Below are 26,469 nucleotides of genomic sequence, written 5' to 3' on the forward strand. Positions count from 1 at the left end.
CACTGGGGCCCGGGTTCCTCCGTTGGAGCGCGCCTCCCCCCAGGTTTCCCGCCAGCAGGAGCCGCGCGGTAGGTGCGGTGCGTTTCGGCGCTCCGTCGGACGGAACGGTTGGGCCTTGTCGGCTGTCGCTATGTCGCGACAGAGCACCCTGTACAGCTTCTTCCCCAAGTCTCCGGCGCTGAGTGATGCCAACAAGGCCTCGGCCAGGGCCTCTCGCGAAGGCGGCCGTGCCGCCGCTGCCCCCGGGGCCTCTCCTTCCCTAGGCGAGAATGCGGCCTGGAGCGAGGCTGGGCCTGGGCCCAGGCCCTCGGCGCGCCTCGCGTCGCCTCCTAAGGCGAAGAATCTCAACGGAGGGCTGCGGAGATCCGTAGCGCCTGCGGCCCCCACCAGGTAGCGGGGTGGGTGTGGGGTCGAAGGCGGGGGCATAGCGGCGGGGCGCTCGGAACCCAGGGAGGGGAGACTCGCACAGGAGGTTGGGGGCTGCACGGCCTGGCCCTGGGATCGGAGGAGGCGGGGCCGCAGAGTTGGCTTGAAGGAGTGCTGGGGTCGAGTCTGGAGCATTTGGGGGTGTAGCTTGTAAACAGGGTTGGAGGAGAAAGGCTGTGCAGGAAGAGGGCTGCAGGGGAGACGCGGAGAATCCGGGCCTTTTGGAAGGAGGAGACGCGTCCCGCCAGGTGGGGGTGCTGGGCGAAGGAAGGGGCGACCCGCGCAGCTCCGGGTGGGGCGGGGGCCCAGGAGGTGGGCGCACTGGGGGTGGGGCCAGAAGAGGAAGGCGCGGGCCCTTTTGGTGGGCGGTGCGGGGGGCGGGGTGGCGGGAAGGAGGAATGCCTGCGGGAGGCCGAACGCCGAGAGCCAGGTGCTGTGGGGTGCAAAAGGAGGTTCCTCGGCCGGCGCGGAGACAGTGAGTTGGGGCTCCAGTAGTCGATCGAGGTAGACACTTCTGGGTAGTTAAGAGTCGCGGTCCCCTAGACGCTTTGGGGACGGTGGGCCTTCGCCGTAGGTGAGGGGCCGCCGAGGGGGTGGGCCAGGAGCTGTGAGCGCGGGAGGTGTGTCACCATGGGGACCGCGGGGCCTGATTGGGCGGGGTGCGGGCGTGGCGGGGCCCGGGGGGAGCCGAAGTGCTGGGATCTGGCTAGGTCCTCCAGTAGGTAGACCACGTGCACCGACACAAATGAAAATAGAAGGTATATTTTGACGCACGTGGAAATTCGTGTCGAGTGGAAAATATTTTATTTTATGAAATAGTGTAATTTTTATGGGGCATTGTAATTTTTTCGAAGTTGAGGGTGAGTTTTTAGAGGCCTTAATCGGGCCCTGGTCAAAGATGTGTGGACGCGACTCTGGGGAAGCCGGCCGGGAGTTGTCCTCACGTTTTGGGCAGTTCAGTGCTTTTTTTTTTTTTCCCTTATTGAGACGGAGTTTCTCTCAAGCCCAAACTGGAGTGTAAGACGCGATCTCAACTCACCGAAACCTCTGCCTCCCTGGAGGTTCTCCATCTTCAGCCTCCCGAGTAGTTGGGATTACAAGAATGCACCACCACACCCAGCTAATTTTGTATTTTTAGTAGAGACGGGGGTTTTTCCTTGTTGGTCAGGCTGGTCTTGGAATTCCCGACCTCAGGTGATCCCTCCGCCTCGGCCTACCAAAGTGCTGGGATTACAGGCGCCAGCCACCGCGCCCGGCCTGTTTAGGGCTTTTTATCCGGGCAGCGGGCGACATTTTGAAAAGCTCGCTTTTACTGTTTGCCAGATACATATATATTTATTTTGAGACAGAGTCTTGCTGTGTTGCCCAGGCTGGAGTGTAGTGGTGTGATCTTGGCTCACCACAACCTCTGCCTCCCGGGATCAAGAGATTATCCTGCCTTAGCTTCCCAAGTAGCTGGGACTACAGGTGCGCGCCACCACGCCTGGCTTATTTTTGTATTTTTAGTAGAGACGGGTTTCACTATGTTGGCCAGGCTGGTCTCGAACTGCTGACCTCTTGGTCTGCCCGTCTCTGCCTCCCAAAGTGCTGGGATTACAGGCATGAGCCACCGAGCCCGGCCGTTGACCAGATATTAAACATAAAGTTTAATGGTAGCTATTTGGCTATTTGAACAAATGAAGAAATAGAGGCTCAGAAAAAATAACTCATTTGCCAGCTAGTGTTTTTTGTTTTGTTTTTGTTTTGGGATGGAGTCTTGCTCCGTCGCCCAGGCTGGAGTGCTGTGGCGCTTTCTCGGCTCATGTACCCTCTGCTTCCTGCATTCAAGCGATTCTCCTGCCTCAGCTTCCCGAGTAGCTGGGATTAAGGGCGTGCGCCACCGCGGCCTGGCTAATTTTTCACCCTGGGGTTTCACCATGTTAGCCAGGCTGGTCTTGGAGCTGCTAAGCTCAAGTGATCCCCCTACCTCGGCCTCCCAAAGTGCTGGGGTAACAGGCGTGAGCCACCGTGCCTGGCCGCTAGTTAGTGCTTTTGAATAATGGATTTCAAATCCATTTAAATCCAGTTTAAAGTGTCTTAAAGGAATTCTGAGATTTTTCTAAGTGTAATTATAGTGTTACTCTTGTTTAAGCAACCCGTTCCCGCAGTTTAATAAGGTAGTTGTGCATTAGTAGAATCTGCTTGTGGGGAACAGAGCCAGCATCTGCAATAACAAACTCATGGTTAGAAAAGCATGGTGTATTGTTTACCTGAGCGTGAATTGATTGTTGAATCCAAACCAAACGGCTCTATTTATTGTAAGGATGTACTTTACATTCATATTGAATAGCATGTTATTTGTTTCTTGAGGTTTGAGTTTAATATACTTGTAAAAATAAAACATTGTATATACTTCACCTCCCATTATGGAGAGGATTCCAGGGTATTCAAGAAAGTTGGGCATTTGATGCTAGGTTTCTAAAGAAACTACAGTGTCTAGATAAAATTGCCGAGCACAGCATTAGGCATTATGGATCCTGGATACAACCATGAACAGGACAAAGCAAAGAGGCAATTCTAGACTCCAAGTGGAAAGGGGACGGAGAGGATGTGGGGCAGGCTAGGCTCTCAGCTCTGTAAACCGAAACCAGAAGGACAAAAATAGGGTTAGACAGATTATAGTGAGAGTGGGAAGCTGGTTCAGGAAGAGGAAGGTCTGCAAATGGTGGGTAGGATGAAAGGAGGAGGAGGGAACATTGGAGAAGTTAAGCAGAGATCCAATCATGAACAGTCTGATGAGCTACAGAGACATTTGGACTTACTCCATGAATCATTTAAGCCTTAAAACATGTTGAGCATCTTTTTATTTTTTGAGACGGAGTTTCACTCTTGTTGCCCAAGCTGGAGTGCAGTGGCCGGATCTCAGCTCTCTGCAAGCTCCGCCTCCCGGATTTAGGCCATTCTCCTGCCTCAGCCTCCCTAGTAGCTGGGACTACAGGCGCCCGTCATCTCACCCGGCTAGTTTTTTGTCTTTTTTAGTAGAGACGGGGTTTCACCGTGTAGATCAGGATGGTCTTGATCTCCTGACCTCGTGATCCGCCCGTCTCGGCCTCCCAAAGTGCTGGGATTACAGGCTTGAGCCACCGTGCCCGGCCGCCTGGCTAATTTTTAAATTTAGAGACAAGGTTTCACTATGTAGCCCAGACTGGTCAAGTACTGGAATCATAGGTGTGAGCCGTCACACCTAGCCTGTTTTGGCATTCTTGAAAACTGCAGGATTACCACAGATAAAATTTTAAAATTACCTTTAAAGAATTCAAGTTTACACACACAAAAAAATTTCCTTTGCTAGCATTGAGTGAAGAAAAATTTTGAGAAATGTTTAAGATTTTAGTTTTGTTACACAGTACATTTTACTATCTGTTTAATTATCTTTTTTGGCTCAGAAACCACTGTTTCCTGGGCCCAGGATGTTTAGTGGTACTCTTTTTCTTCAAGCTTTTTAGCATTGGAGGAACTGCATATTACTAAAATTTTTAGTCGTAGCATTTTATAGCTTACTGCTATTTCTTTTCCTTTTTTTTTTTGAGATGGAGTCTTGCCCTGTTGCCTAGGCTGGAGTGCAGTAGCACGATCTCGGCTCACTGCTACCTCCACCTCCCATGTTCAAATGATTCTCCTGCCTCAGCCTCTCGAGTAGCTGGGATTACAGATGCCCGCCACCACGCCCAGCTAATTTTTATATTTTTAGTAGAGACGGGGTTTCACCATGTTGGCCGGGCCGGTCTCCAACTCCTGACCTCATGATCCACCTGCCTTGGCCTTTCAAAGTGTTGGGATTACAGGCATGAGCCACCATGCCCAGCCTTTTTCTTTTGAGACGGAGTCTTGCTCTGTCACCCAGGCTGGAGTGCAGTGGCGTGATCTGGGCTCACTGCAACCTCCACCTCCCGGGTTCAAGGGATTCTCTTGCTTCAGCCTCCCAAGTAGCTGGGATTACAGGCACCTGCCACCATGCCCAGTTAATTTTTGTATTTTTTAGTAGAGACGGGGTTTCGCCATGTTGACCATGTTGGTGGTCTTGAACTCTTTACCTCAGGTGATCCGCCTGCCTTGTCCTCCCAAAATGCTGGGATTTTTGGCGTGAGCCACCGCGCCCGGCCCAGCATAAGAAACGGCCCACTGCTATTTCTTTCTTTCTTTTCTTTTTTTTTTTGAGATGGAGTCTGTTGCCCAGGCTGGAATGCAGTGGCATGTTCTGGGCTCACTGCAATCTCTGCTGCCTGGGTTCAAGTGATTCTCCTGCCTCAGGCTCCCGAGTAGCTGGGGATTATGGGTCTCTGCCACCACACCTGGCTAATTTTTGTATTTTTAGTAAAGACGGGGTTTCACCATCTTGGCCAGGCTGGTCTTGAACTCCTGACCTCGTGATCTACCTGCCTTGGCCTCCCAGAATGCTGGGATTACAGGCCTGAGCCACCGCACCTGGCCCATACTGCTGTTTCTTAACAGCAGAGAAATTATATGTGAGATTCTGTAAGTATAATGGTATATAAAGGATAATATGATGTTGAAAAACAAAATTTTTTGTTTAAATGCTTATGTTTCTAATAACATTTTATTTCAAAAAGGAATTTATTTCAAAACTGATAATGGTTGGATCCAGCTTTTCACACATTTTTTTCCTAGTGAGGATGCACATTTATCTTGTAAACAAATTGAAGACATTATTTTTTTAATTGCTTGCTTAGAAATGAAATAATTCTTTTCTAGTGATCTTTTAAAGCATGAGACCTCATACATCATTTAAAACAATTTGTACTGCATTTTACACATGACAGAGTTCTAAGGTAACAGCCCCTGTTTAAGACTAAAGTTACATTCCTCCCTTTGTATCTGAGGGGGATTGGTTGCAGGACCCTCCTGTGAATACCCAAATCCTTGGATGTCCAAGTCCCTCATGATATGTAGTATTTGCATATAACCTATACATATCCTCCCCTGTACTTTATCTCTAGATTACTTACAATGCTTAATACAATGTAAATGCCATGAAATCAGTTTTTCAACTATATTTTAAATTTTGTATTTTTTTTCCTTTTTTTGCGACAGAGTCTTGCTCTGTTGCCCAGACTGAAGTGCAGTACAGTGATCACACCTCACTGCACCTTTAACCTCCCAGGCTCAAGCTGTCCTCCTGCCTCAGCCTCCCAAAGTGTTGGAATTACAGGCATGAGCCATCACACCTGGCCACTATTTTTTATTGGTTTTAAATTTTTGATTTAAAATTTTTAATCTAGATTGGTTGAATCTGGACTGGAACCCAAGGATACGTTTGTTGAGCCTACTGTATTTACTTTGGAATAAAACTAGAATGCTTAAATACTTTATTTGGCTGGGTGTGGTGGCTCACACCTGTAAATGCTAGCACTTTGAGAGGCCAAGGCGGGTGAATCACTTGAGGTCAGGAGTTCGAGACGAGCCTGGCCAACATCGCAAAACCCTGACTCTACAAAAAAATGCAAAAATAAGCCAGGTGTGATGGCAAGTGCCTGTAGTCTTGGCTATTCAGGAGGCTGAGACACAAGAATCGCTTAAACCGGGGAGGCGGAGGTTGCAGTGAGCCGAGATAGCGCCATTGCACTCCAGCCTTGGTGACAGCAAAACTGTCTCACCAAAAAAAAAAAAGAAAGTTGGGTGTGGTGGCTCACGCTGTAATCCCAGCGCTTTGGGAGTCTGAGGCAGGTGGATCATTTGAAGTCAGGAGTTCAAGACCAGCCTGGCCAACACGGTGAAACCCCACCTCTACTAAAAATACAAAAATGCAAAAATTAGCTGCGAGGTAGTGATGCACGCCTGTAATCCCAGCTACTCGGGAGGCTGAGACAGGATAATCACTGGAACCCAGGAGGCAGAGGCTGGTGAGCCAAGATCACGCCACTGCACTCCAGTCTGGGTGACAGAGTAAGAACCTGTCCCGCCCACCGCCCCCCACCAAAAAAAAAGAAAACTTGATTACATATTATAGTTATAGATATAAAACTTTTAAAATGAGGTCCTTTTTGCACATGCCTTTCAGGTCTCAGTCAGAGACTTGAGTTATTTTATTATTATTATTATTTTTTTGGAGATAGGGTCTTGCTGCAGTCTGAACCCCCTCAGGCTAAGGTGATCTTCCTGTCTTAGCCTCCCTAGTGGTTGGGACTACAGGTGCGTGCCACCACACTTGGTTAATTTTTTTGGATTTTTTTTTACAGTTGAGGTCTCACTATGTTGCCCAGGCTGGTCTCAAACTTCGTGGGCTCAAGTGATCCTCCCCCCTTGGCCTCTAAAGTAGCTGGGACTATAGGGGTGTGTGCCACCATAACCAGCTAATTTTTTAAAATTTTAATTAGAGACCATGCCTTACTACATTGCTTAGACGGGTCTTGAATTCCTGGTCTGAAGCGATCTCCCTCTTGGCTTCCCAAATTGCTCACATTACATGCGTGAGCCACTGCGCCCAGCCTATACTTACATGTTTTGAAGAAAGGGAGACTTTATATTTCATGATTGGGTCTAAATCATGTGGTTTCCATTGCCTAATTGTTATTCTAAAATGTCTCAAATGTTCTTGTTATGTGCCTCTTTTAATTTTGAAGTTATTCAGTGAAACCTTTAAGCAGGCCTAGGTATCTAATACTTAGGCAGGGATTATCAGCAGTTTGTGGCCTCTCCATCACTGACGGGCAGCTCTTCTGTATTCTGTTAGATTCCTCCCCCCTGCCCCTGAAAACTCACAGGGCTAAATCTATTTTTGTGAAGATTCAAAATCTGTTTTTGATTTTGTAGCAATATATACTCTGGCACGTTAGGCACTCACTTGTTGACTTGAGTTTTTCCGCAAAACTAGTTTGTAGGGGGAGGGTAATAGAGTGTTAGGTGGCTTTCAGAATACATAGGATTGTAAGTGAGAAAGATTCCAAGCAAGTCTAATGAATTAGATAATTTACTTAATTAGTAAATTATATAATCAGTATGCTAATTTATAGTAATATTGTGAGTTAGATCCTGTTTCTGATATGTACATACCATATTGTATAGGAGCTATTAATTTGGAGAGCATATACAGTGAGTCCATGCCTTTTTCCTGCCATCAGCATTATGCTAAAATTCTGCCATGGTTTTTAAACTTTGATTCTGAGTAAGTTTCTTACCCTAATAACATAACTATATTTGTGTTTGTCTTCATAGTTAAATATGCACTATGATATCAGCTTGCTTACGTTTTTAAAATGACTTGAATGTGTGACTTTAAAAATTATTCTAGAATTTCTGTGCTTCAATATTAATGCCAGAAGACTTCAAAGGAGTCTTAATGATAACTTTCTTGGAATTGTTTATTTGTAGGTAACTGCCTTTAAGGAAACTTGACCAAATATTAACTAAGTTATGTATTTCCTTTTGGCAACAGTTGTGACTTCTCACCAGGAGATTTGGTTTGGGCCAAGATGGAGGGTTACCCCTGGTGGCCTTGTCTGGTTTACAACCATCCCTTTGATGGAACATTCATCCGCGAGAAAGGGAAATCAGTCCGTGTTCATGTACAGTTTTTTGATGACAGCCCAACAAGGGGCTGGGTTAGCAAAAGACTTTTAAAGCCATATACAGGTAAGAGTCACTACTGCTGTGTGTGTGTGTGTGTGTGTGTGTGTGTGTGTGTGTGAGAGAGAGAGAGAGAGAGAGACTTTTTTCCATATGGTGAAATTAAGTGTATTTTACCCCAGTAAATTGCAAGGGTGGTAGTTGTGAAAGCTTCTGGCATGGGAAAGGGATATAATGTGATCTTTAGCTGTTTTGTTTTGTAGAATGGAATTTTTATTTCTGTCCTTTGAGTGACTTACAGCAGTATTATACCCTTAATATAATAAGGGTAAACTAAACTGATCCCCCATCTTGAAGAGTCCAAAAGAAAGTTAATGTCATCAGGATACATAGCCTATAGATCAGCGACATTCTCTAGGAAAGATGGAGATGCACACTACCTGGCCTCCAAACTACTCACTCATGAGCACATCTGAGTTGAATTTCACACCGAACTCCTGGAACCATAACTTTCTCTTCCCAGGTCTAGTCTTATTTATCACAGACATCAACGGCCCTGCACGTTTAGCTTCACTTGGGCTAGGTGCACCCCATCATCTCTTGCACAAATTCTCTTTTTTTTTTTGGAGACAGAGTCTCACTCTGTTGCCCAGGCTGGAGTGCAGCGGCACGATCTCGGCCCACTGCAACCTCTGCCTCTGGGTTCAAAAGTTTCTCCTACCTCAGCCTCCTGAGTAGCTTGGGATTATAGGCACATGCCACGTTGCCTGGCTATTTTTTTTTTTTTTGAGTTGGAGTTTTTCTCTTTTGGCCCAGGCTGGAGTGCAATGGTGCAATCTCAGCTCACTGCAACCTCCACTTCCTGGGTTCAAGTGATTCTTCTGCCTCAGCCTCCCGAGTAGCTGGGATTACAGGTGCACGCCACCATGCCCAGCTAATTTTTTGTATTTTTAGTAGAGACGGGGTTTCACCATGTTGGCCAAGCTGGTCTTGAACTCCTGACCTCCAGTAGTCCACCCACTTCCCTCTCCCAGAGTGCTGGGATTATAGGCGTGAGCCACTGTGCCTGGCTGCCCAGCTAATTTTTGTATTTTTAGTAGAGATGGGTTTTCACCATGTTGGCCAGGCTGGTCTCCATCTTCTGACCTCAGGTGGTCTGTGCACTTCGGCCTCCCAAGAGTCTCCGGTCTAGTACGTTGTTGAACTCAGTGTTGTAAAATCCAAACAAGGGTCAGTTTCCCACATCACTGGGAAATTCCCAGAATCATACTCTTTCATCATAGTGCTCATCCTACAAAAAAGGGTTGAGGGCATTTTGTCTAAAATTAAATCTAAATGGTGATCTGACATACAGGTGGAAAGAGGTTTGGGAAGTTTTGTTCTCTCTTCTATCAACTTGTCATATAATCTTGGCCAAGCAAAGTAACTTGTTTTTTCTTTTAATCTTTTTAAAAGAAATAGAGACAGAGTTTTGCCATGTTGCCCAAGCTGGTCTCAAACTCCTGCCTGAGCTCAAGCAGTCCGCCCACCTCAGCCTCCCAAAGTGCTAAGACTGTAGGCATGAGCCACCATGCCCCCGGGCTCAGCCAACTTTTTCGTTTTGTTTTCAATAGATGGGGGTCTCACTTGGTCACCTAGCCTGGAGTATAGTGTTGGGATCATAGCTCACTGGAGCCTTGAACTCCTGGGCTCAAGTGATTCCCCCCTGCTTTAGCCTCCTCAGTAACTGGGACTAGAGGTGTCTGCCACCACACCTGACTAATTTTTAAATAGTTTTTTTTTTTTAAGAGATGAAGGTCTTGCTATGTTTTCCAGGGTGGTCTTGAATTCTTAGCCTCCAGTGATCCTCCTGCATCAGATTCCCAAGTAGTTGGGTGATCTGGCTAAAGTAACTTATTTTCTGATACTGTTTACTTGTATTTAAAATGAATCTCATTGGGGTTGCATTGGGGCTCGGCATAGTGGCTCACACCTGTAATCCCAGCACTTTGGAAGGCCAAGGCGGGCAGATGACCTGAGGTCAGGAGTTCGAGACTAGCCTGGCAAATATGGTGAAACCCCATCTCTACTAAAAATACAAAAATTAGTTGGGCGTGGTGGCACATGCCTATAATCCCAGCTACTTGGGAGGCTGAGGCAAGAGAATCGCTTGAACCCAGGAGGTGGAGGTTGCAGTGAGTCGAGATCACACCACTGCACTCCAATCTGGGCGACAGAGTGAGATTCCATCTTTAAAAAAAAAAAAAAAAAAAAAAAGCCAGGTGTGGTGGCTCACACCTGTAATCCCAGCACTTTGGGAGGCCCAGGCGGGTGGATCACGAGGTCAGATGTTGAAGACCAGCCTGACCAAGATGGTGAAATGCCGTGTCTACTAAAAATACAAAAATAAGCTGTAATCCCAGCTACTTGCGAAGCTGAGGCAGAGAATTGCTTAAACCTGGTAGGTGGAGGTTGCAGTGAGCCGAGATCGCGCCACTGCACTCCAGCCTGGGCAACAGAGTGAGACTTCATCTCAAAAATAAATAAAATAATAAATGAATAAAATGATCTCTCATTGAACCAGATGATATGTGAGGTTTCTTCTAGGACCAATTTTGAGATTTAAAAAAATATTTGGCCGGGCGTGGTGGCTCAAGCCTGTAATCCCAGCACTTTGGGAGGCCGAGACGGGCGGATCACGAGGTCAGGAGATCGAGACCATCCTGGCTAACATGGTGAAACCCCGTCTCTACTAAAAATACAAAAACTAGGCGGGCGCCTGTAGTCCCAGCTACTCAGGAGGCTGAGGCAGGAGAATGGCGTAAACCCGGGAGGCGGAGCTTGCAGTGAGCTGAGATTCGGCCACTGCACTCCAGTCCGGGCGTCAGAGCGAGACTCCGTCTCAAAAAAAAAAAAAAAAAAAAAAAAATTTGGCAGAATGACTTTTATTTTTTTTTTTTTTGCAACAGAGTCCCGCTTTATCACCCAGGTTGGAGTGGAATGGCACAATCTCAGCTCACTACAATCTGCCTCCTGGGTTCAAGCGATTCTCCTGCCTCTGCCTCCTGAGTAGCTGTGAATACGGGTGCCCACCACCAGGCCCTGCTAATTTTTGTATATTTTAGTAGAGTTGGGGTTTCACCTTGTTGGCCAGGCTGGTCTCTAACTCCTGACCTTAAGTGATCCGCCCACCTTAGCCTCCCAAAGTGCTGGGATTACAGGCGTGAGCCACTGGGCCGGCCCAGAATGACTTTAAAAAGAGATCAATAAGGCCAGGTGTGGTGGCTCACGCCTGTAATCCCAGCACTTTGGGAGACTGAGGTGGGCGGATGACCCGAGGTCAGGAGTTAGAGACCAGCCTGGCCAAACATGGTGAAACCCCGTCTCTACTAAAATACGAAAATTAGCCGGGCATTGTGGCGCCTGTAATCTCAGCTACTCAGGAGGCTGAGGCAGGAGAATTGCTTGAACCCGGGAGGCAGTTTCTTTTTTCTTTTTTTGAGACGGAGTCTCACTTTGTCACCCAGGCTGGAGTGCAATGGTGCAATCTTGGCTCAATGCAACCTCTGTCTCCTGGGTTCAAGTGATCCTCCCGCTTCAGTCTCCCTAGTAGCTGAGACTACAGGTATGCACTACCACGCCTGGTTAATTTTTGTATTTTTAGGAGAGACGGATGTCACCATGTTGACCAGGCTGGTTTTGAACACCTGACCTTAAGTGATCCACTCGCCTTGGCCTCCCAAAGTGCTGGGATTATAGGTGTGAGCCACCACGCCCAGCCCTAAAGTTGTATTTTGGTGGAATGAACTGTTTTGAGAAATAAATTTTAACGCATTGAGTCTGAATGGGCTACCCTTTCAAAATGTGAAGGCCCCTTAAAGTAGCACATTGGTTGGTTATTCTTTTATGTATTTAGATATATCTGATCTAGTTGTCTTTGGGACAGACTCATATTATCATAGCTGCATGTAACTGACAGTGTAGTCTTTGTCTTCCTGAAGTGTTTTTTTGTTTGTTTTTATTTTATTTTTATTTTTGAGATGGAGTCTTGCTCTGTTGCCCAGGCTGGGATGCAGTGGTGCGATCTTGCCTCACTGCAACCTCCGCTTCCTGAGTTCAAGTGATTCTCCTGCTTCAGCCTACCGAGTAGCTGGGACTACAGGCATGTGCCACCATGCGCAGCTAATTTTTGTATTTTTAGTGAGACGGGGTTTCACTATATTGGTCAGGTTGGTCTTGAACTCCTGACCTCATGATCTGCCCACCCTGGCTTCCCAAAGTGCTGGGATTACAGGTACGAGCCATTGTGCCCAGCCAGTAAGTTTTTAAGAAAGGTTCTCAAACCCCTTTTAAATCTTCTGCCTCACTTGAAGAGGTATGCCCTACCTGTTTTGGGCTGTACACCCAGGTCATTAGAAGAGAGACTAAGTAGTCCTGGATGATCCCATAGGGCACCTTCAGGGAAGTAAAATTGGTGATTTTAGTTTCACCAGTAGTTTTTCCCTCAATATGTATTCCTTGTATGCTTTATTGATCTATCTATATCAATAAAAAGTAATGGGGCATTACAAATTATACTTAATTGTTGTCATTCTTGTTCATTAGGGCAAATGTTGTAGGTTGAGTCAAGTGTCCACAAGTTATTTTGTGTATGTGTGTGTGTATATATATATATACACACACACACACACATAATTTTTTTTTTCCATTGAGACAGGGTCTTGCACTGTTGCCCAGGCTGGAGTGCAGTGGTGCAGTCTCGGCTCACTGCAACCTCTGCCTCCCAGGTTTAAGTGATTCTCCCACCTCAGCCTCCCAAGTAACTGGGACTACAGGTGCATACCACCACCTTCGGCTAATTTTTGTATTTTTTTGGTAGAGATGGGGTTTCACCACATTACCCAGGCTGGTCTCGAATTCCTGACCTCAAGTAGTCTGCCCCCCTAAGCCTCCCAAAATGCTGGATTACAGGCGTGAGCCACCGTGCCTGGCATATATATATTTTAAGATAGAGATGGAGTTTGCTATGTTGCTCAGGCTGGTCTTGAACTGCTGGGATTACAGGTGTGAGCCCCTGTACCCAGCCCTTATTATTTATAAATACATTTCTTTCTAGGTTCAAAATCAAAGGAAGCCCAGAAGGGAGGTCATTTTTACAGTGCAAAGCCTGAAATACTGAGAGCGATGCAACGTGCAGACGAAGCCTTAAATAAAGACAAGATTAAGAGGCTTGAATTGGCAGTTTGTGATGAGCCCTCAGAGCCAGAAGAGGAAGAAGAAATGGAGGTGGGACATTGCATTCAGTTGTTATTTATGTTAGGGTGATGGGGGAAGAAAGGGGGAGGGTGGATTAACAAGATACCTTGTTTTATATATGTGTGTATATATGTTTTTTTTTATTTTTTAATTTATTTTTATTTAATTAATTAATTTATTTTTTGAGATGGAGTCTCACTTTGCCACCCAGGCTGAAGTGCAGTGGCATGATTTAGGCTCACTGCAACTTCCCATCTCCCAGGCTTCAGCGATTTTCCTGCCTCAGCCTCCCAAGTGGCTGGGATTATGGGCACACATGACCACGCCTGGCTAATTTTTTTATTTTTAGTAGAAACGGGGTTTCACCATATTGGCCAGGCTGGTCTCGAATTCCTGACCTTGTGATCTGCCCGCCTCGGCCTTCCAAAGTGCTGGGATTACAGGCATGAGCCACTGCGCCCAGCTGTATTATTTTATTATACATACATGCATACTTCTGTACTTTCCTGGACTGTAGGATAAGTTAGGTTACTTAGAATCTCAATAGCTAGTATCCTTTTTACTTAGTTTTCAAACCTACTGGCAGGGTAAGCAAGAAGTAGTACCATTTTGGTAAGAAATAGAGAGTTTGGGACAGTAAAGATGGAGTAATACGTGTATAAGGGTATAGTCAGGCCCTAGAAATTAATTATCCAGTTTTATGCTTTTTATAAAAAAATTGAGGTGGGATCTTGCTATGTTGCCCAGGCTGGTCTCAAACTCCCGAGTTCAAGGGATATGCTGCCTTGGCCTCCCAAAGTGCTGGGATTACAGGCATGAGCCCCAGCCCCCAGCCCCAGCTTTATGCTTTTAATTCTAAAACTTTTTTTGTTGTATTTTGCATTGGTAAGAATAGATGTTAAATAAACCTTGAAATACAACCATGGCTCAAACCTTAATGGTCATGGATAAAGTGAATTAAAACTTGTTAGGGGCCAGGTGTGGTGGTTAATGCCTGTAATCCCGGCACTTTAGGAAGCTGAGGCAGGTGGATGTCTTGAGGACAGGAGTTCAAGACCAGCCTGGCCAACACAGTGAAACTCTGTTTCTGTAAAAAATACAAAAATTAGCTGGGCGTGGTGGCGCACACCTGTAGTCCCAATTACTTAGGAGGCTGAGGCATGAGAATTGCTTGAACTTGGGAGACAGAGGTTGTAGTGAGCCAAGATCGCACCAGTGCATTCCAGCCAGGGTAACAGAGCAAGAAGACTGTCACCAAAAAAAAAAAAAAAAAAAAAAAAAAAGTTATGGAAGTGAAAAAAATAATTAATTTAGAACAAGCTTGTCCAGTCCGTGACCCAGGACGGCGTTTAAATTGGCCCAACACAAATTTGTAAACTTTCTTAAAACATTTTGTGATTTTTTTTTGTTGTTGTTTAGCTCATCAGCTATCGTTAGCGTTAGTGTATTTTATGTGTGGCCCAGGGAAGCCAAAAGATCATTATTTTCTGATCTCCAATGTGGCCCAGGGAAGCCGAAAGATCATTATTCTCTGATCTATCAAATTAATGAGCTACATCCTAAAAGACATTCATCTCTATAACTAAGCTCAGTTTCAAGTTTTGTTCCTTTTTCAATAGATGAAATAGGGAATAAGCAAGTTGATAAAGTGGATATTTTAATTTTAAGGTTGAAACTAAGGATCATAACGTTATCAGAGGTTTATAACTGGATGGCAAATACAGAGATCATTTAGCCTAATACTGGTTTAACAAATGAGGGAGATCATAATAGGTGAATGTGCTAGGCCTGAGTTGAGACAGCCAATTGTGGAAGAGCAAACACTAGAACCAGTATAAGTTGCTTACTTCTTTCTTATGCTGTTAATGAGGACATCACCTCTTGATATTTATGATATATGGTCATGCCAACAGCTTTGTCATAAATAGAACTCCCATGACAGCAATCACTTAATCCTGTAGTTAGAGATGGGGTCTCACTGTGTTGCCAGGCTGACCTTGAACTCTTGGGCTCAGTGATTCTCTCTGCAGGCACCTGCTACTTCGCCTGGTGCAGCACTTTGTGTTTTTTTTCTTTTTTTTTTTTTTAAAAGTAGCCAGCATTTAATGAATCTCCCTCCACGTGGCTTCAAGCCATCAGGACACAGGCCCCCCCAACACCCTTAATCTTCTCCTCAGCTCTTCTGCTGAAGAATTTGGCCTTTACGATGACAGGCTGCTTTGGGAGCTTTCCCTTTCCCAGAACTTTGTAGTAGCCCGATCGCACTATACCAGTGATGGGAACAGCCCCAGTCTTGTTTTTAGCAGCATTCACCCGTGTCTGCTCACTGACCAAAGTCCACAATTTGTCCAGGTTGACAGTTGGGCAGAAGCTCTGGTTCCTCTTTAAGTGGTAATGCCTCATACCAGCTTTCCCAAAGTAGCCTGGGTGGTATTTGTCGAAGTTGATCCAGTGGTGATGCACACCACCAGCATTACCGTGGCCTCCGGGGTGCTTCCGGTGCTTGCCTATGCCGCCCTGGCCGTGGCTCACGTGGCCCTGAAGTTTCCGGGTCTTCCTCAGTCTGGATGGCATGTCGGCAGCCCAGACGAAAAAGTCACTTTGTGTTTTTGAACATAACCTCAAGATGTTATTGTCTTCATAGTAAAACAAAAGATGAGGCTTAGAACTGGATCATTTTGCCTTCTCTTCTTACCTCCTCCCAGTTCAAAATGCTTGCATCTCTTAATAGCATTCCCTTGGAATTGCGCTTGAACTCAAACTCAAGCCTCAGCACAATCTTTTTTGTAGTTTTAGTCTTTTAGCCAGAGAGTTGACTTACCCCCATACCCACTCTGATTCCTTCATAATGCTGCTTTCAGTGGGCAGAGAATCCTTACCCTTCTTGTATTATGTCACTTTGTGGGGTGGGGTTGGCGCCTGCCACACTTACAGCAAGTCCAGAGAGTTTTTTTCCACCATGTTTGCAGGAGAACTATTGGCATGGAAAATGACAATTGTTTTAATGTCAGGTGAAACTGAAGTTGATGTTCATTGAGAGGTTTCTAATTTCTGGAGGTGGGTTCTTTTTTTGGTATATGAAGTTGCAGCATATTAAGAGAATTTACAGTAGTACAGATGGCTCCACAACTTATGATGGGGTTACATAAACTAAAAATGTGTTTAATACACCTACCCCACCAAATATTGTAGCTTGGGCTTAGCCTAACCTATCTCAGACAAGCTCAGAGCACTTAAATGTTAGCCTAAAGTTGGGGAAGATCATGTAACACAAAGCCTATTTTATAATAAGGAATTGACCATGTTATGTAATTTATCGAATACGGTACTAAAAATGAAAAACAGAGTGGCTGCATGGGTACCATTATAAAGTCAAAAAATCATAAGTCTAACTGTCTATATTATGGTTTTCCAAATTTTGATTTGTTTTTAAATACTCTTTCCTTGCCTGGCAGGTAGGCACAACTTATGTAACAGATAAGAGTGAAGAAGATAATGAAATTGAGAGTGAAGAGGAAGTACAGCCTAAGACACAAGGATCTAGGCGAAGTAGCCGCCAAATAAAAAAACGAAGGGTCATATCAGACTCTGAGAGTGACATTGGTGGCTCTGATGTGGAATTTAAGCCAGACACTAAGGAGGAAGGAAGCAGTGATGAAATAAGCAGTGGAATGGGGGATAGTGAGAGTGAAGGCCTAAACAGCCCTGTCAAAGTTGCTCGAAAGCGGAAGAGAGTGGTCACTGGAAATGGCTCTCTTAAAAAGAAAAGTTCTAGGAAGGAAATGCCCTCAGCCACCAAACGAGCAACTGGCATTTCATCAGAAACCAAGAATACTTTGAGTGCTTTCTCTGCCCCTCAAAATTCTGAATCCCAAGCCCACGTTAGTGGAGGTGGTGATGACAGTAGTCGCCCTACTGTTTGGTATCATGAAACTTTAGAATGGCTTAAGGAGGAAAAGAGAAGAGATGAGCACAGGAGGCGGCCTGATCACCCCGATTTTAATGCATCTACACTCTATGTGCCTGAGGATTTCCTCAATTCCTGTACTCCTGGGATGAGGAAGTGGTGGCAGATTAAGTCTCAGAACTTTGATCTTGTCATCTGTTACAAGGTGGGGAAATTTTATGAACTGTACCACATGGATGCTCTGATTGGAGTCAGTGAACTGGGGCTGGTATTCATGAAAGGCAACTGGGCCCATTCTGGCTTTCCTGAAATTGCATTTGGCCGTTATTCAGACTCCTTGGTACAGAAGGGCTATAAAGTAGCACGAGTGGAACAGACTGAGACTCCGGAAATGATGGAGGCACGATGCCGAAAGATGGCACATATATCCAAGTATGATAGAGTGGTGAGGAGGGAGATCTGTAGGATCATTACCAAGGGTACACAGACTTACAGTGTGCTGGAAGGTGATCCCTCTGAGAACTACAGTAAGTATCTTCTTAGCCTCAAAGAAAAAGAGGAAGATTCTTCTGGCCATACTCGTGCATATGGTGTGTGCTTTGTTGATACTTCACTGGGAAAGTTTTTCATAGGTCAGTTTTCAGATGATCGCCATTGTTCGAGATTTAGGACTCTAGTGGCACACTATCCCCCAGTACAAGTCTTATTTGAAAAAGGAAATCTCTCAAAGGAAACGAAAACAATTCTAAAGAGTTCATTGTCCTCTTCTCTTCAGGAAGGTCTGATACCTGGCTCCCAGTTTTGGGATGCATCCAAAACTTTGAGAACTCTCCTTGAGGAAGGATATTTTAGGGAAAAGCTAAGTGATGACATTGGGGTGACGTTACCCCAGGTGCTTAAAGGTATGACGTCAGAATCTGATTCCATTGGGTTGACACCAGGAGAGAAAAGTGAATTGGCCCTCTCTGCTCTAGGTGGTTGTATCTTCTACCTCAAAAAATGCCTTATTGATCAGGAGCTTTTATCAATGGCTAATTTTGAAGAATATATTCCCTTGGATTCTGACATAGTCAGCACTACAAGATCTGGTGCTATCTTCACCAAAGCCTATCAACGAATGGTGCTAGATGCAGTGACATTAAACAACTTGGAGATTTTTCTGAATGGAACAAATGGTTCTACTGAAGGAACCCTGCTAGAGAGGGTTGATACTTGCCATACTCCCTTTGGTAAGCGGCTCCTAAAGCAGTGGCTTTGTGCCCCACTCTGTAGCCCTTATGCTATCAATGATCGTCTAGATGCCATAGAAGACCTCATGGTTGTGCCTGACAAAATCTCCGAAGTTGTAGAGCTTCTAAAGAAGCTTCCAGATCTTGAGAGACTACTCAGTAAAATTCATAATGTTGGGTCTCCCTTGAAGAGTCAGAACCATCCAGATAGCAGGGCTATAATGTATGAAGAAACTACATACAGCAAAAAAAAGATCATTGATTTTCTTTCTGCTCTGGAAGGATTCAAAGTAATGTGTAAAATTATAGGGATCATGGAAGAAGTCATTGATGGTTTTAAGTCTAAAATCCTTAAGCAGGTCATCTCTCTGCAGACAAAAAATCCTGAAGGCCGTTTTCCTGATTTGACTACAGAACTGAACCGATGGGATACAGCCTTTGACCATGAAAAGGCTCGAAAGACTGGACTTATTACTCCCAAAGCAGGCTTTGACTCTGATTATGACCAAGCTCTTGCTGACATAAGAGAAAATGAACAGAGCCTCCTGGAATACCTAGAGAAACAGCGCAACAGAATTGGCTGTAGGACCATAGTCTATTGGGGGATTGGTAGGAACCGTTACCAGTTGGAAATTCCTGAGAATTTCACCACTCGCAATTTGCCAGAAGAATACGAATTGAAATCTACCAAGAAGGGCTGTAAACGATACTGGACCAAAACTATTGAGAAGAAGTTGGCTAATCTCATAAATGCTGAAGAACGGAGAGATGTATCATTGAAGGACTGCATGCGGCGACTGTTCTATAACTTTGATAAAAATTACAAGGACTGGCAGTCTGCTGTAGAGTGTATCGCAGTGTTGGGTAAGACTCTGAACAAGCTTGTTCCTCAGGCTTTGATACGTAGTGCTCTATGCCAGCTGTGTATTATCCCTAAACATAAGTAAACATATATGGTACATATTTTGACATGCATATACATATTTGCATCCTGACTAGGCTGCCCACAGCAATTTAAGTTACTCACCTGAAACTCGCTTTTATCTTAGTAGCCCTTTGGCCTTTCTTCAGTCTTGAGATGTGGTCTTGCTCTGTCACCCAGGGTGGAGTATGGTGACACAACCATGGCTACTGCAGCCTTGACCTCCCAGGCTTAAGTGATCTTTCCACCTCAGCCTCCCCAGGTAGCTGAGACTACAGATATGCACCACTATGCATGGCTAATATTTGAATGTTTGTAGAGAGATGGGGTCTCACTGTTTGCCAGGGCTGGTCTTGAACTCCTGGGCTCAAGTGATCCTCCTGCCTCGGCTTCCCAAAGTGCCGAGGTTATAGGCATGACCCATTGCGCCTGGCCCTTTCTTCAGTCTTTAATTAAATTGAACAAAAGGTTTTTGTTTTCAGACAGTGTCTTGCTCTGTTGCCCAGGACAGACCTCTCATATCTACCTCCTAGGTAGCTAGGATTTATAGGTAAGCACTTGCCTGCCCCGCTTTATTTTTTTGGTGGGGGAAGGGAGATGAAGCTTCCCTATGTTGCCCAGGCTGGTCTCAAATTCCTGACTGCAAGTGATCCTCCAGTCTCCCAAAAGTGCTAGGATTACAGGCATGAGCCACTGGGCCTGGCCAAAGGATTTGTTGTTTTTGAGATGGAGTCTCGCTCTTGCCCAGGCTGGAGTGCAATGGCACAATCTTGGCTCATTACAACTGCCACCTCCCAGGTTCAAGCGATTCTCCTGTCTCAGCCTCCCAAGTAGCTAAGACTATGGGCATGAGCCACCACGCCCAGCCATTTTTGGTATTTTTAGTAGAGACAGGGTTTCGCCATGTTGGCCCTGCTGGTCTTGAACTCCTTATCTCAGGTGACCTACCCGCCCTGGCCTCCCAAAGTGCTGGGATTACAGGCATGAGCCACTGCACTCGGCCCAAAAGATTTTTAAATGTGTTATACTTCATGAGACAGACTTTATTTTAGATCAAATTTTATTTTTATTTGAGCTTTTTATTATTTGGTGAATTACTGTTTCAAGGTGCTTTGTTACACTATCTGTTGATCCATCATTTTAAAATTTCATTTTATTACAACTCCTGTATTTCAGTGAGTCCATCTGCATACAATTTTAAAAGGTCAATCATTCCTTTTTTCTTTAGCCAAATTGTCGAAGATTCTTTCCTGCAATTGATTTTTCAAAGCCCTGAGTTAGGAATTTATAATTTGGCAACCATCTCAACTTCATAAATAATTTGTTCTTTAAGTGTCATGGCCAACATTACCTGGAACCATTGCTGTTTTATAGTTTAGGTTTATGTTGTATATGTTTTTTAAATTTTTTAGAGACGGGGTCTTGTTCTTTTCAGACGAGTACAATGGGATGACTAGCTCATAGCAGCCTCTAACTGCTGGGTTCAAGCGATTCTCCTGCTTCAGCCTCCTGAGTAGCTGGGACTACAGGTGGTCATCACCACACCTGGCTTTTTGTATTTTTGGTAGAGACAGGGTTTTTACCATGTTGGCCAGGCTGGTCTTGAACTTCTGACCTCAAAGTGATCTGCCCACCTTGAGGATCACAGGCATGAGCCACTGCACCCAGCCCTGTTTTTGTTTTTAAATAACCGTAGTTTACCTGAATTTGTAACACAGCAATACAACACTATTTTGATCTGAACACAAGTATCCAATGGAACAGAATAATATACTTCCTTTTAGTGTGTCGCATTTGGTTACTGCTTAATTTAAAATCCTTCCTCAGCACAGGCGTTCAAAAACCAGTGTTCAGAGATTGTTTTACTATCAGTGTGCCAACTTTGGCACATTCTGCTAAGAGGCTTAAGTGTAGCATGTCTCTGTGTTTTTTTTTTTTTTTTTTTGAGACAGAGTCTCTCTGTTGTCCAGGCTGGAGTGCAGTGGTGCAATCTTGGCTCACTGCAGCCTCCACCTCCCAGGTTCAAGTGATTCTCCTGCCTCAGCCTCCTGAGTAGCTGGGATTACAGGCATGTGCCACCTGTATTAGGCACCACTAATTTTTGTATTTTTAGTAGAGCCGAGGTTTCACCCTGTTGGTCACGCTGGTCTTGAACTGCTGACCTCGTGATCTGCCTGCCTTGGCCTCCTGAAGTGCTGGGATTACAGGCGTGAACCACCGTGCCTGGCCTCTGCTCTTTTAGCTTTCCCTTGGCACTTCTCTGGTCCAGATGTTAGATGTATTTTGAGGGGGGGGGATCTTTGGACTGTAATTGAAAGTTCTCTCTCTTATAATGAAACATGTTATAATGAAGACCTGTAAAACACTTAGGCTGATAAAACCTCCAAAGATGAAGCCTCACTTGTTACCCTCTTTTTTTTTTAACAGATGTCTTACTATGCCTGGCTAACTACAGTCGAGGGGGTGATGGTCCTATGTGTCGCCCAGTAATTCTGTTGCCAGAAGATACTCCCCCCTTCTTAGAGCTTAAAGGATCACGTCATCCTTGCATTACGAAGACTTTTTTTGGAGATGATTTTATTCCTAATGACATTCTAATAGGCTGTGAGGAAGAGGAGCAGGAAAATGGCAAAGCCTATTGTGTGCTTGTTACTGGACCAAATATGGGGGGCAAGTCTACACTCATGAGACAGGTAACTGCTTCTTAAGGTTTTGTTATCAGAAAGTCATTTGCGACATTAGGAACAACGTACTTAGGTGATCATTTTCCAAACACAGATAAAATTCAGTCAGTGACTTAATAGAAAGCAAAGGGAAATACTCCCTGTTATAAAAGTGAGTATTTACCTGAAACATCTCTGCTTAATGTTAAGGGGAATATATGTTAAAAAGGGGAAGGAGGTCAGTCATTCAGGTCTTGAGACTCTTTGACTTGAATTCATTTCCTCAGAAGGTAGGTATAATCATAATGAACAAAAATACAAAGGCTGTATGAAAAGATGAAATGTTACAGGTTTATCTTTAAATTAGACTCATTTGCAGAAACGCTTCGTGTGAACGGCCTATGGCCAACTTAGGTAAGAAAGCAAATACGGTTCATGACCTATAGCAACCGTTGGAAACTGCTCTTTAGGGATGACATGCTGGCCCTTTTTTTTTTTGTTGCCAAGGCTGAAGTGCAGTGACACCATCACAGCTCACTGCAGCCTTGACCTCCCAGGTTCAACCCATCCTCCTGCTCCCCAGTAGCTGGGACTATAGATGTGCACCACCGTGCCTAGCTCATTTTTTAAGAAAATTCTTATGGCATTATATTTATCTTCCCTTTATAACCAGGGGTTGACCAGCCACAGAACTTGTAAAGTTTTTTTGTATTTTTAAAAGGTTGTAAGAAATAGAAGTAGTAATTGGCTGGTCCCTGCTGCTCTCCTGCATTATAGTATACTTCTGTTCACCTAGTTTGCTAGAGAGAGGCAGTATAGTGTGTATAGTGATTTCCAAATTTTTTCTTTAAATCAGAATCACCTGTGACAATGTAAAAAAAAAAAGGTGCAGAGATTCCATCCTGAAATGGATTCTCTTGTTTGGAATTGATTCTAGGCATCTCTAGTAGTTTTAAAGAGCTTCTAGGTGATTCTATTCTGGCCAACGTTGAGAATCACTAGGGTAGTGGGTTAGTAAGCAGGCTCTGATGTTTTGAAGGCCAGTGAGGCCCTATGCCTCGTCTCTCTCAGCCTCAACTTTCTCCATTTTAGCAAATGGATTTCAGAATAGAACCAACCTACACAGGATTGTGAAAGTTTTTTTAGAGTGCCTAGCTCTTACATAAGGGTTCATAAGAAAGACAAAAGTTTATTGTCTGTAAAACTGTTGCTAACAGTCATAAAAGACCTTTTCCTCCCTCATCCACAGGCTGGCTTATTAGCTGTAATGGCCCAGATGGGTTGTTATGTCCCTGCTGAAGTGTGCAGGCTCACACCAATTGATAGAGTGTTTACTAGACTTGGTGCCTCAGATAGGATAATGTCAGGTGAGTTTTTTATTTCCCACCTAAGTTCTCATTCATTCATTTAGATATGATAAAAGACATTTACTTCTTGTATATGAGCCTTTTAAATCTAATGTTTGATTTTTCTGGTGTTACTTTAAAAACACCACTTTTTAAGAACTGCATAGTCTCTTTTTTTTTTTTTTTTTTGAGATGGAGTTTCGCTCTTGTTGCCCAAGCTGAAGCGCAATGGCATGATCTTGGCTCACTGCAACCTCTGCCTCCAGGTTCGAGTGATTCTCCTGCCTCAGCCTCTCCAGTAGCTGGGATTACAAGCACACGCCATCACACCCAGCTAATTTTTTGTATTATTAGTAGAAGCGGGGTTTCACCATGTTAGGCTGGTCTCAAACTCCTGACCTCAGGCGATCTGCTTGCCTCGGCTTCCTAAAGTGCTGGGATTACAGGCGTGAGTTACCATGCCTGGCCAATTACTGTACAGTCTCTTAATGAGATTTAATATTTTATACCAATATGTGTAGCTCATGATAGCTATATAACCTAAAAGATGAATTTATATGATTTGCATTTGTGATTTTTTTTTTTTTTAGGTGAAAGTACATTTTTTGTTGAATTAAGTGAAACTGCCAGCATACTTACGCATGCAACAGCACATTCTCTGGTGCTTGTGGATGAATTAGGTAAGACATTAAACTTTTCATTTGAAGGCTGTCTTACAAACATTTGTCCAAAGAATTTTTCTAGAAGATTATAAACAATATGACTGTCTTTAGAGCATGCAGTCACCATTATGGCACAGACCCATAGTTGCAGATAAAAGGTGATACTGTGAAAGGCTTTTGATTACCCATTAATTACTAGGCCTTACATTGTTCAGTTATAATAAAACATTTGTTATAATACAGGGATGAGAACACTTAATAGGAGAACTCAGGAAGTTTCTGACCTTGAGCGATACTGTATTTTCTTTAAAAGAAACCTCACTCCCCATGGGCTGCTAAGCAGACTTGTTTAGCTAAACAAGGTCTATTTATAGAATGCTTTTAGACATGGATGTACTAACAGATGCTATTTTTCTGTCCTAGCATTTTTATTTTAATTCCCTTGAGTTACATCCTTATGCATATTTTATTTTAACAGGAAGAGGTACTGCAACATTTGATGGGACAGCAATAGCAAATGCAGTTGTTAAAGAACTTGCTGAGACTATAAAATGTCGTACATTATTTTCAACTCACTACCATTCACTAGTAGAAGATTATTCTCAAAATGTTGCTGTGCGCTTAGGACATATGGTATGTGCAAATAGTTTTTTTCCACAAATTCGGTTTTTTGAGAGGACCCTTCTGTTGCTAGCACATGTATTGCTAATATTTTTCTTTCTTAAGGCATGCATGGTAGAAAATGAATGTGAAGACCCCAGCCAGGAGACTATTACCTTCCTCTATAAATTCATTAAGGGAGCTTGTCCTAAAAGCTATGGCTTTAATGCAGCAAGGCTTGCTAATCTCCCAGAGGAAGTTATTCAAAAGGGACATAGAAAAGCAAGAGAATTTGAGAAGATGAATCAGTCTCTACGATTATTTCGGTAACTATAATGGAATTATAACTGACCTTAAGTTTCATAAAAACAGTAAAAGCGGGAGGGATGGATGCACTATGAAAAACAAAAAAAAAAAAATTTTTTTTTTTTTTTTTTTTTAATTTTAAGGGAAGTTTGCCTGGCTAGTGAAAGGTCAACTGTAGATGCTGAAGCTGTCCATAAATTGCTGACTTTGATTAAGGAATTATAGACTACATTGGAAGCTTTGAGTTGACTTCTGACAAACTTGGTAAATTCAGACAACATTATGATCTAATAAACTTTATTTTTTAAAAATGACCATTTTTCCATTTTCTTTCTAGGAAATTAAACCCTTTTAATTCTTATCTACCTTCTACATAATGGTTATTGAATACTCCACAATATATTAAGTCTAGATGTTATGGTACATGCATACACTTTCAGGCTGTTTTATACCCACTGTCACCAATACACATAAATGGGGGAGGGAAAGCTAGGAAACTGTATAGGGCTGTATATATACTTGTCTCAGCTTAATGCAGGAAATTGTTTTAATTTCCAGCAGTTTTGTCTAAACTGTTCAAAAAAAAACTATGAACAGAGTTCAAATACAGGACTGTTTTGAAGAGACTTTCTAAAGTGTACTTTAAAACATAGTAGTTTTTTTACCTTTCACAAAACTGAGTTACAAGAATACTTTTGTTTTACAGTGCATCCCTTCCTAGGAAGTCTCATTAAAACACTGACTTTTTCTAGGGTTGATTTTGAATGCTGCACAGGGAAGGGAAGAAAATAATAGTCTTAACTTTTCTTAAAGGATACCAGAAACATTGCTGGATATAATTTAAGATTAGTGTTTTCTCTTTCATAGAAAGAACGTACATACTGGGACATGAGTACAGTTTACAGCAAGTCTAGGTGTGCTAACAAAACAGGGCACATTCAAGTACAATAAGATTTTGCTTGAAATTAAAAACAAACTACATGAGATTAAAGCATTAAAATCATATTTCTCAATCTGAATACATGTTAAAAAAAAAAATCAAAAGGAACGCAGAAGTGCTAGCTCACATTTTTACCATATTACAAAAGCAATTGGTACCCATGTCCATAAAGGCAGCAACAAAGCTGCTTGTCTATTGAAGATTACTACTGCAAATTGGACTGCATTCAATGCTAGTTGTAAAAACACCAGCTTTTCAGAAGTTGGTATCTGTACAAAATTGCAGCTTATTTTCTTCACTTCTGTCCCTTCAAGTCTTTACACAGTAATGCTAAAACACCCAGCTTTGAGATCCTGAGTCAATATATTGCCACTTTCTTTTTGGTAGCTTGAGCTTCATAGTGTCAACTGACCTTGTGTATCCATTTTTAATACAGTCTCTTCCTGTAGCATGGGCAAATATGTTAAATCTTCTTCCAAAAAAATGTTTTAAGTTATGATGTTACAATGGCAGGACTTTTTCTTTAGGGAAGGAATTCAGTTGTGCTGCAATGTATTAGATTCTATAGGTGGAGCAGAGTCATATAGTGTATCTGTATCATGTGTAGGCTCACCAGCTAATGTACAAGGATTAGACAGTGTTCCAGCACCACAGTCACAGAAAAACCTAA

General features: G+C 43.7%; 3 protein-coding genes across 3 annotated transcripts in view; 1 reads left to right on the forward strand and 2 right to left on the reverse strand.

Annotated features, from left to right (window-relative positions):
- On the forward strand, nt 1-25,173 carry MSH6 (mutS homolog 6). Its single transcript, XM_023223859.2, has 10 exons — nt 1-390; nt 7,859-8,055; nt 13,085-13,254; nt 16,680-19,224; nt 21,710-21,975; nt 23,195-23,312; nt 23,882-23,971; nt 24,432-24,586; nt 24,680-24,879; nt 25,003-25,173. Exons 1-10 carry the CDS (start codon nt 131-133, stop codon nt 25,082-25,084), a joined length of 4,083 nt encoding a protein of 1,360 aa, XP_023079627.1. The 5' UTR covers nt 1-130; the 3' UTR covers nt 25,085-25,173.
- LOC111550437 (60S ribosomal protein L27a-like) lies at nt 15,283-15,835 on the reverse strand. Its single transcript, XM_023223862.3, has one exon. It carries the CDS (start codon nt 15,796-15,798, stop codon nt 15,352-15,354), a length of 447 nt encoding a protein of 148 aa, XP_023079630.1. The 5' UTR covers nt 15,799-15,835; the 3' UTR covers nt 15,283-15,351.
- FBXO11 (F-box protein 11) overlaps nt 25,140-26,469 on the reverse strand; it is a 99,710-nt gene continuing 98,380 nt past the window's right edge. The window contains exon 23 of the mRNA XM_023223860.3: nt 25,140-26,465. Within this exon, the coding sequence (XP_023079628.1) occupies nt 26,336-26,465 (130 nt within the window). The 3' untranslated portion in view covers nt 25,140-26,335. The remainder of the gene's footprint in view (nt 26,466-26,469) is intronic.

Source organism: Piliocolobus tephrosceles, chromosome 15, assembly GCF_002776525.5.
Source record: "Piliocolobus tephrosceles isolate RC106 chromosome 15, ASM277652v3, whole genome shotgun sequence".
Classification (NCBI taxonomy): Eukaryota; Metazoa; Chordata; class Mammalia; order Primates; family Cercopithecidae; genus Piliocolobus; species Piliocolobus tephrosceles.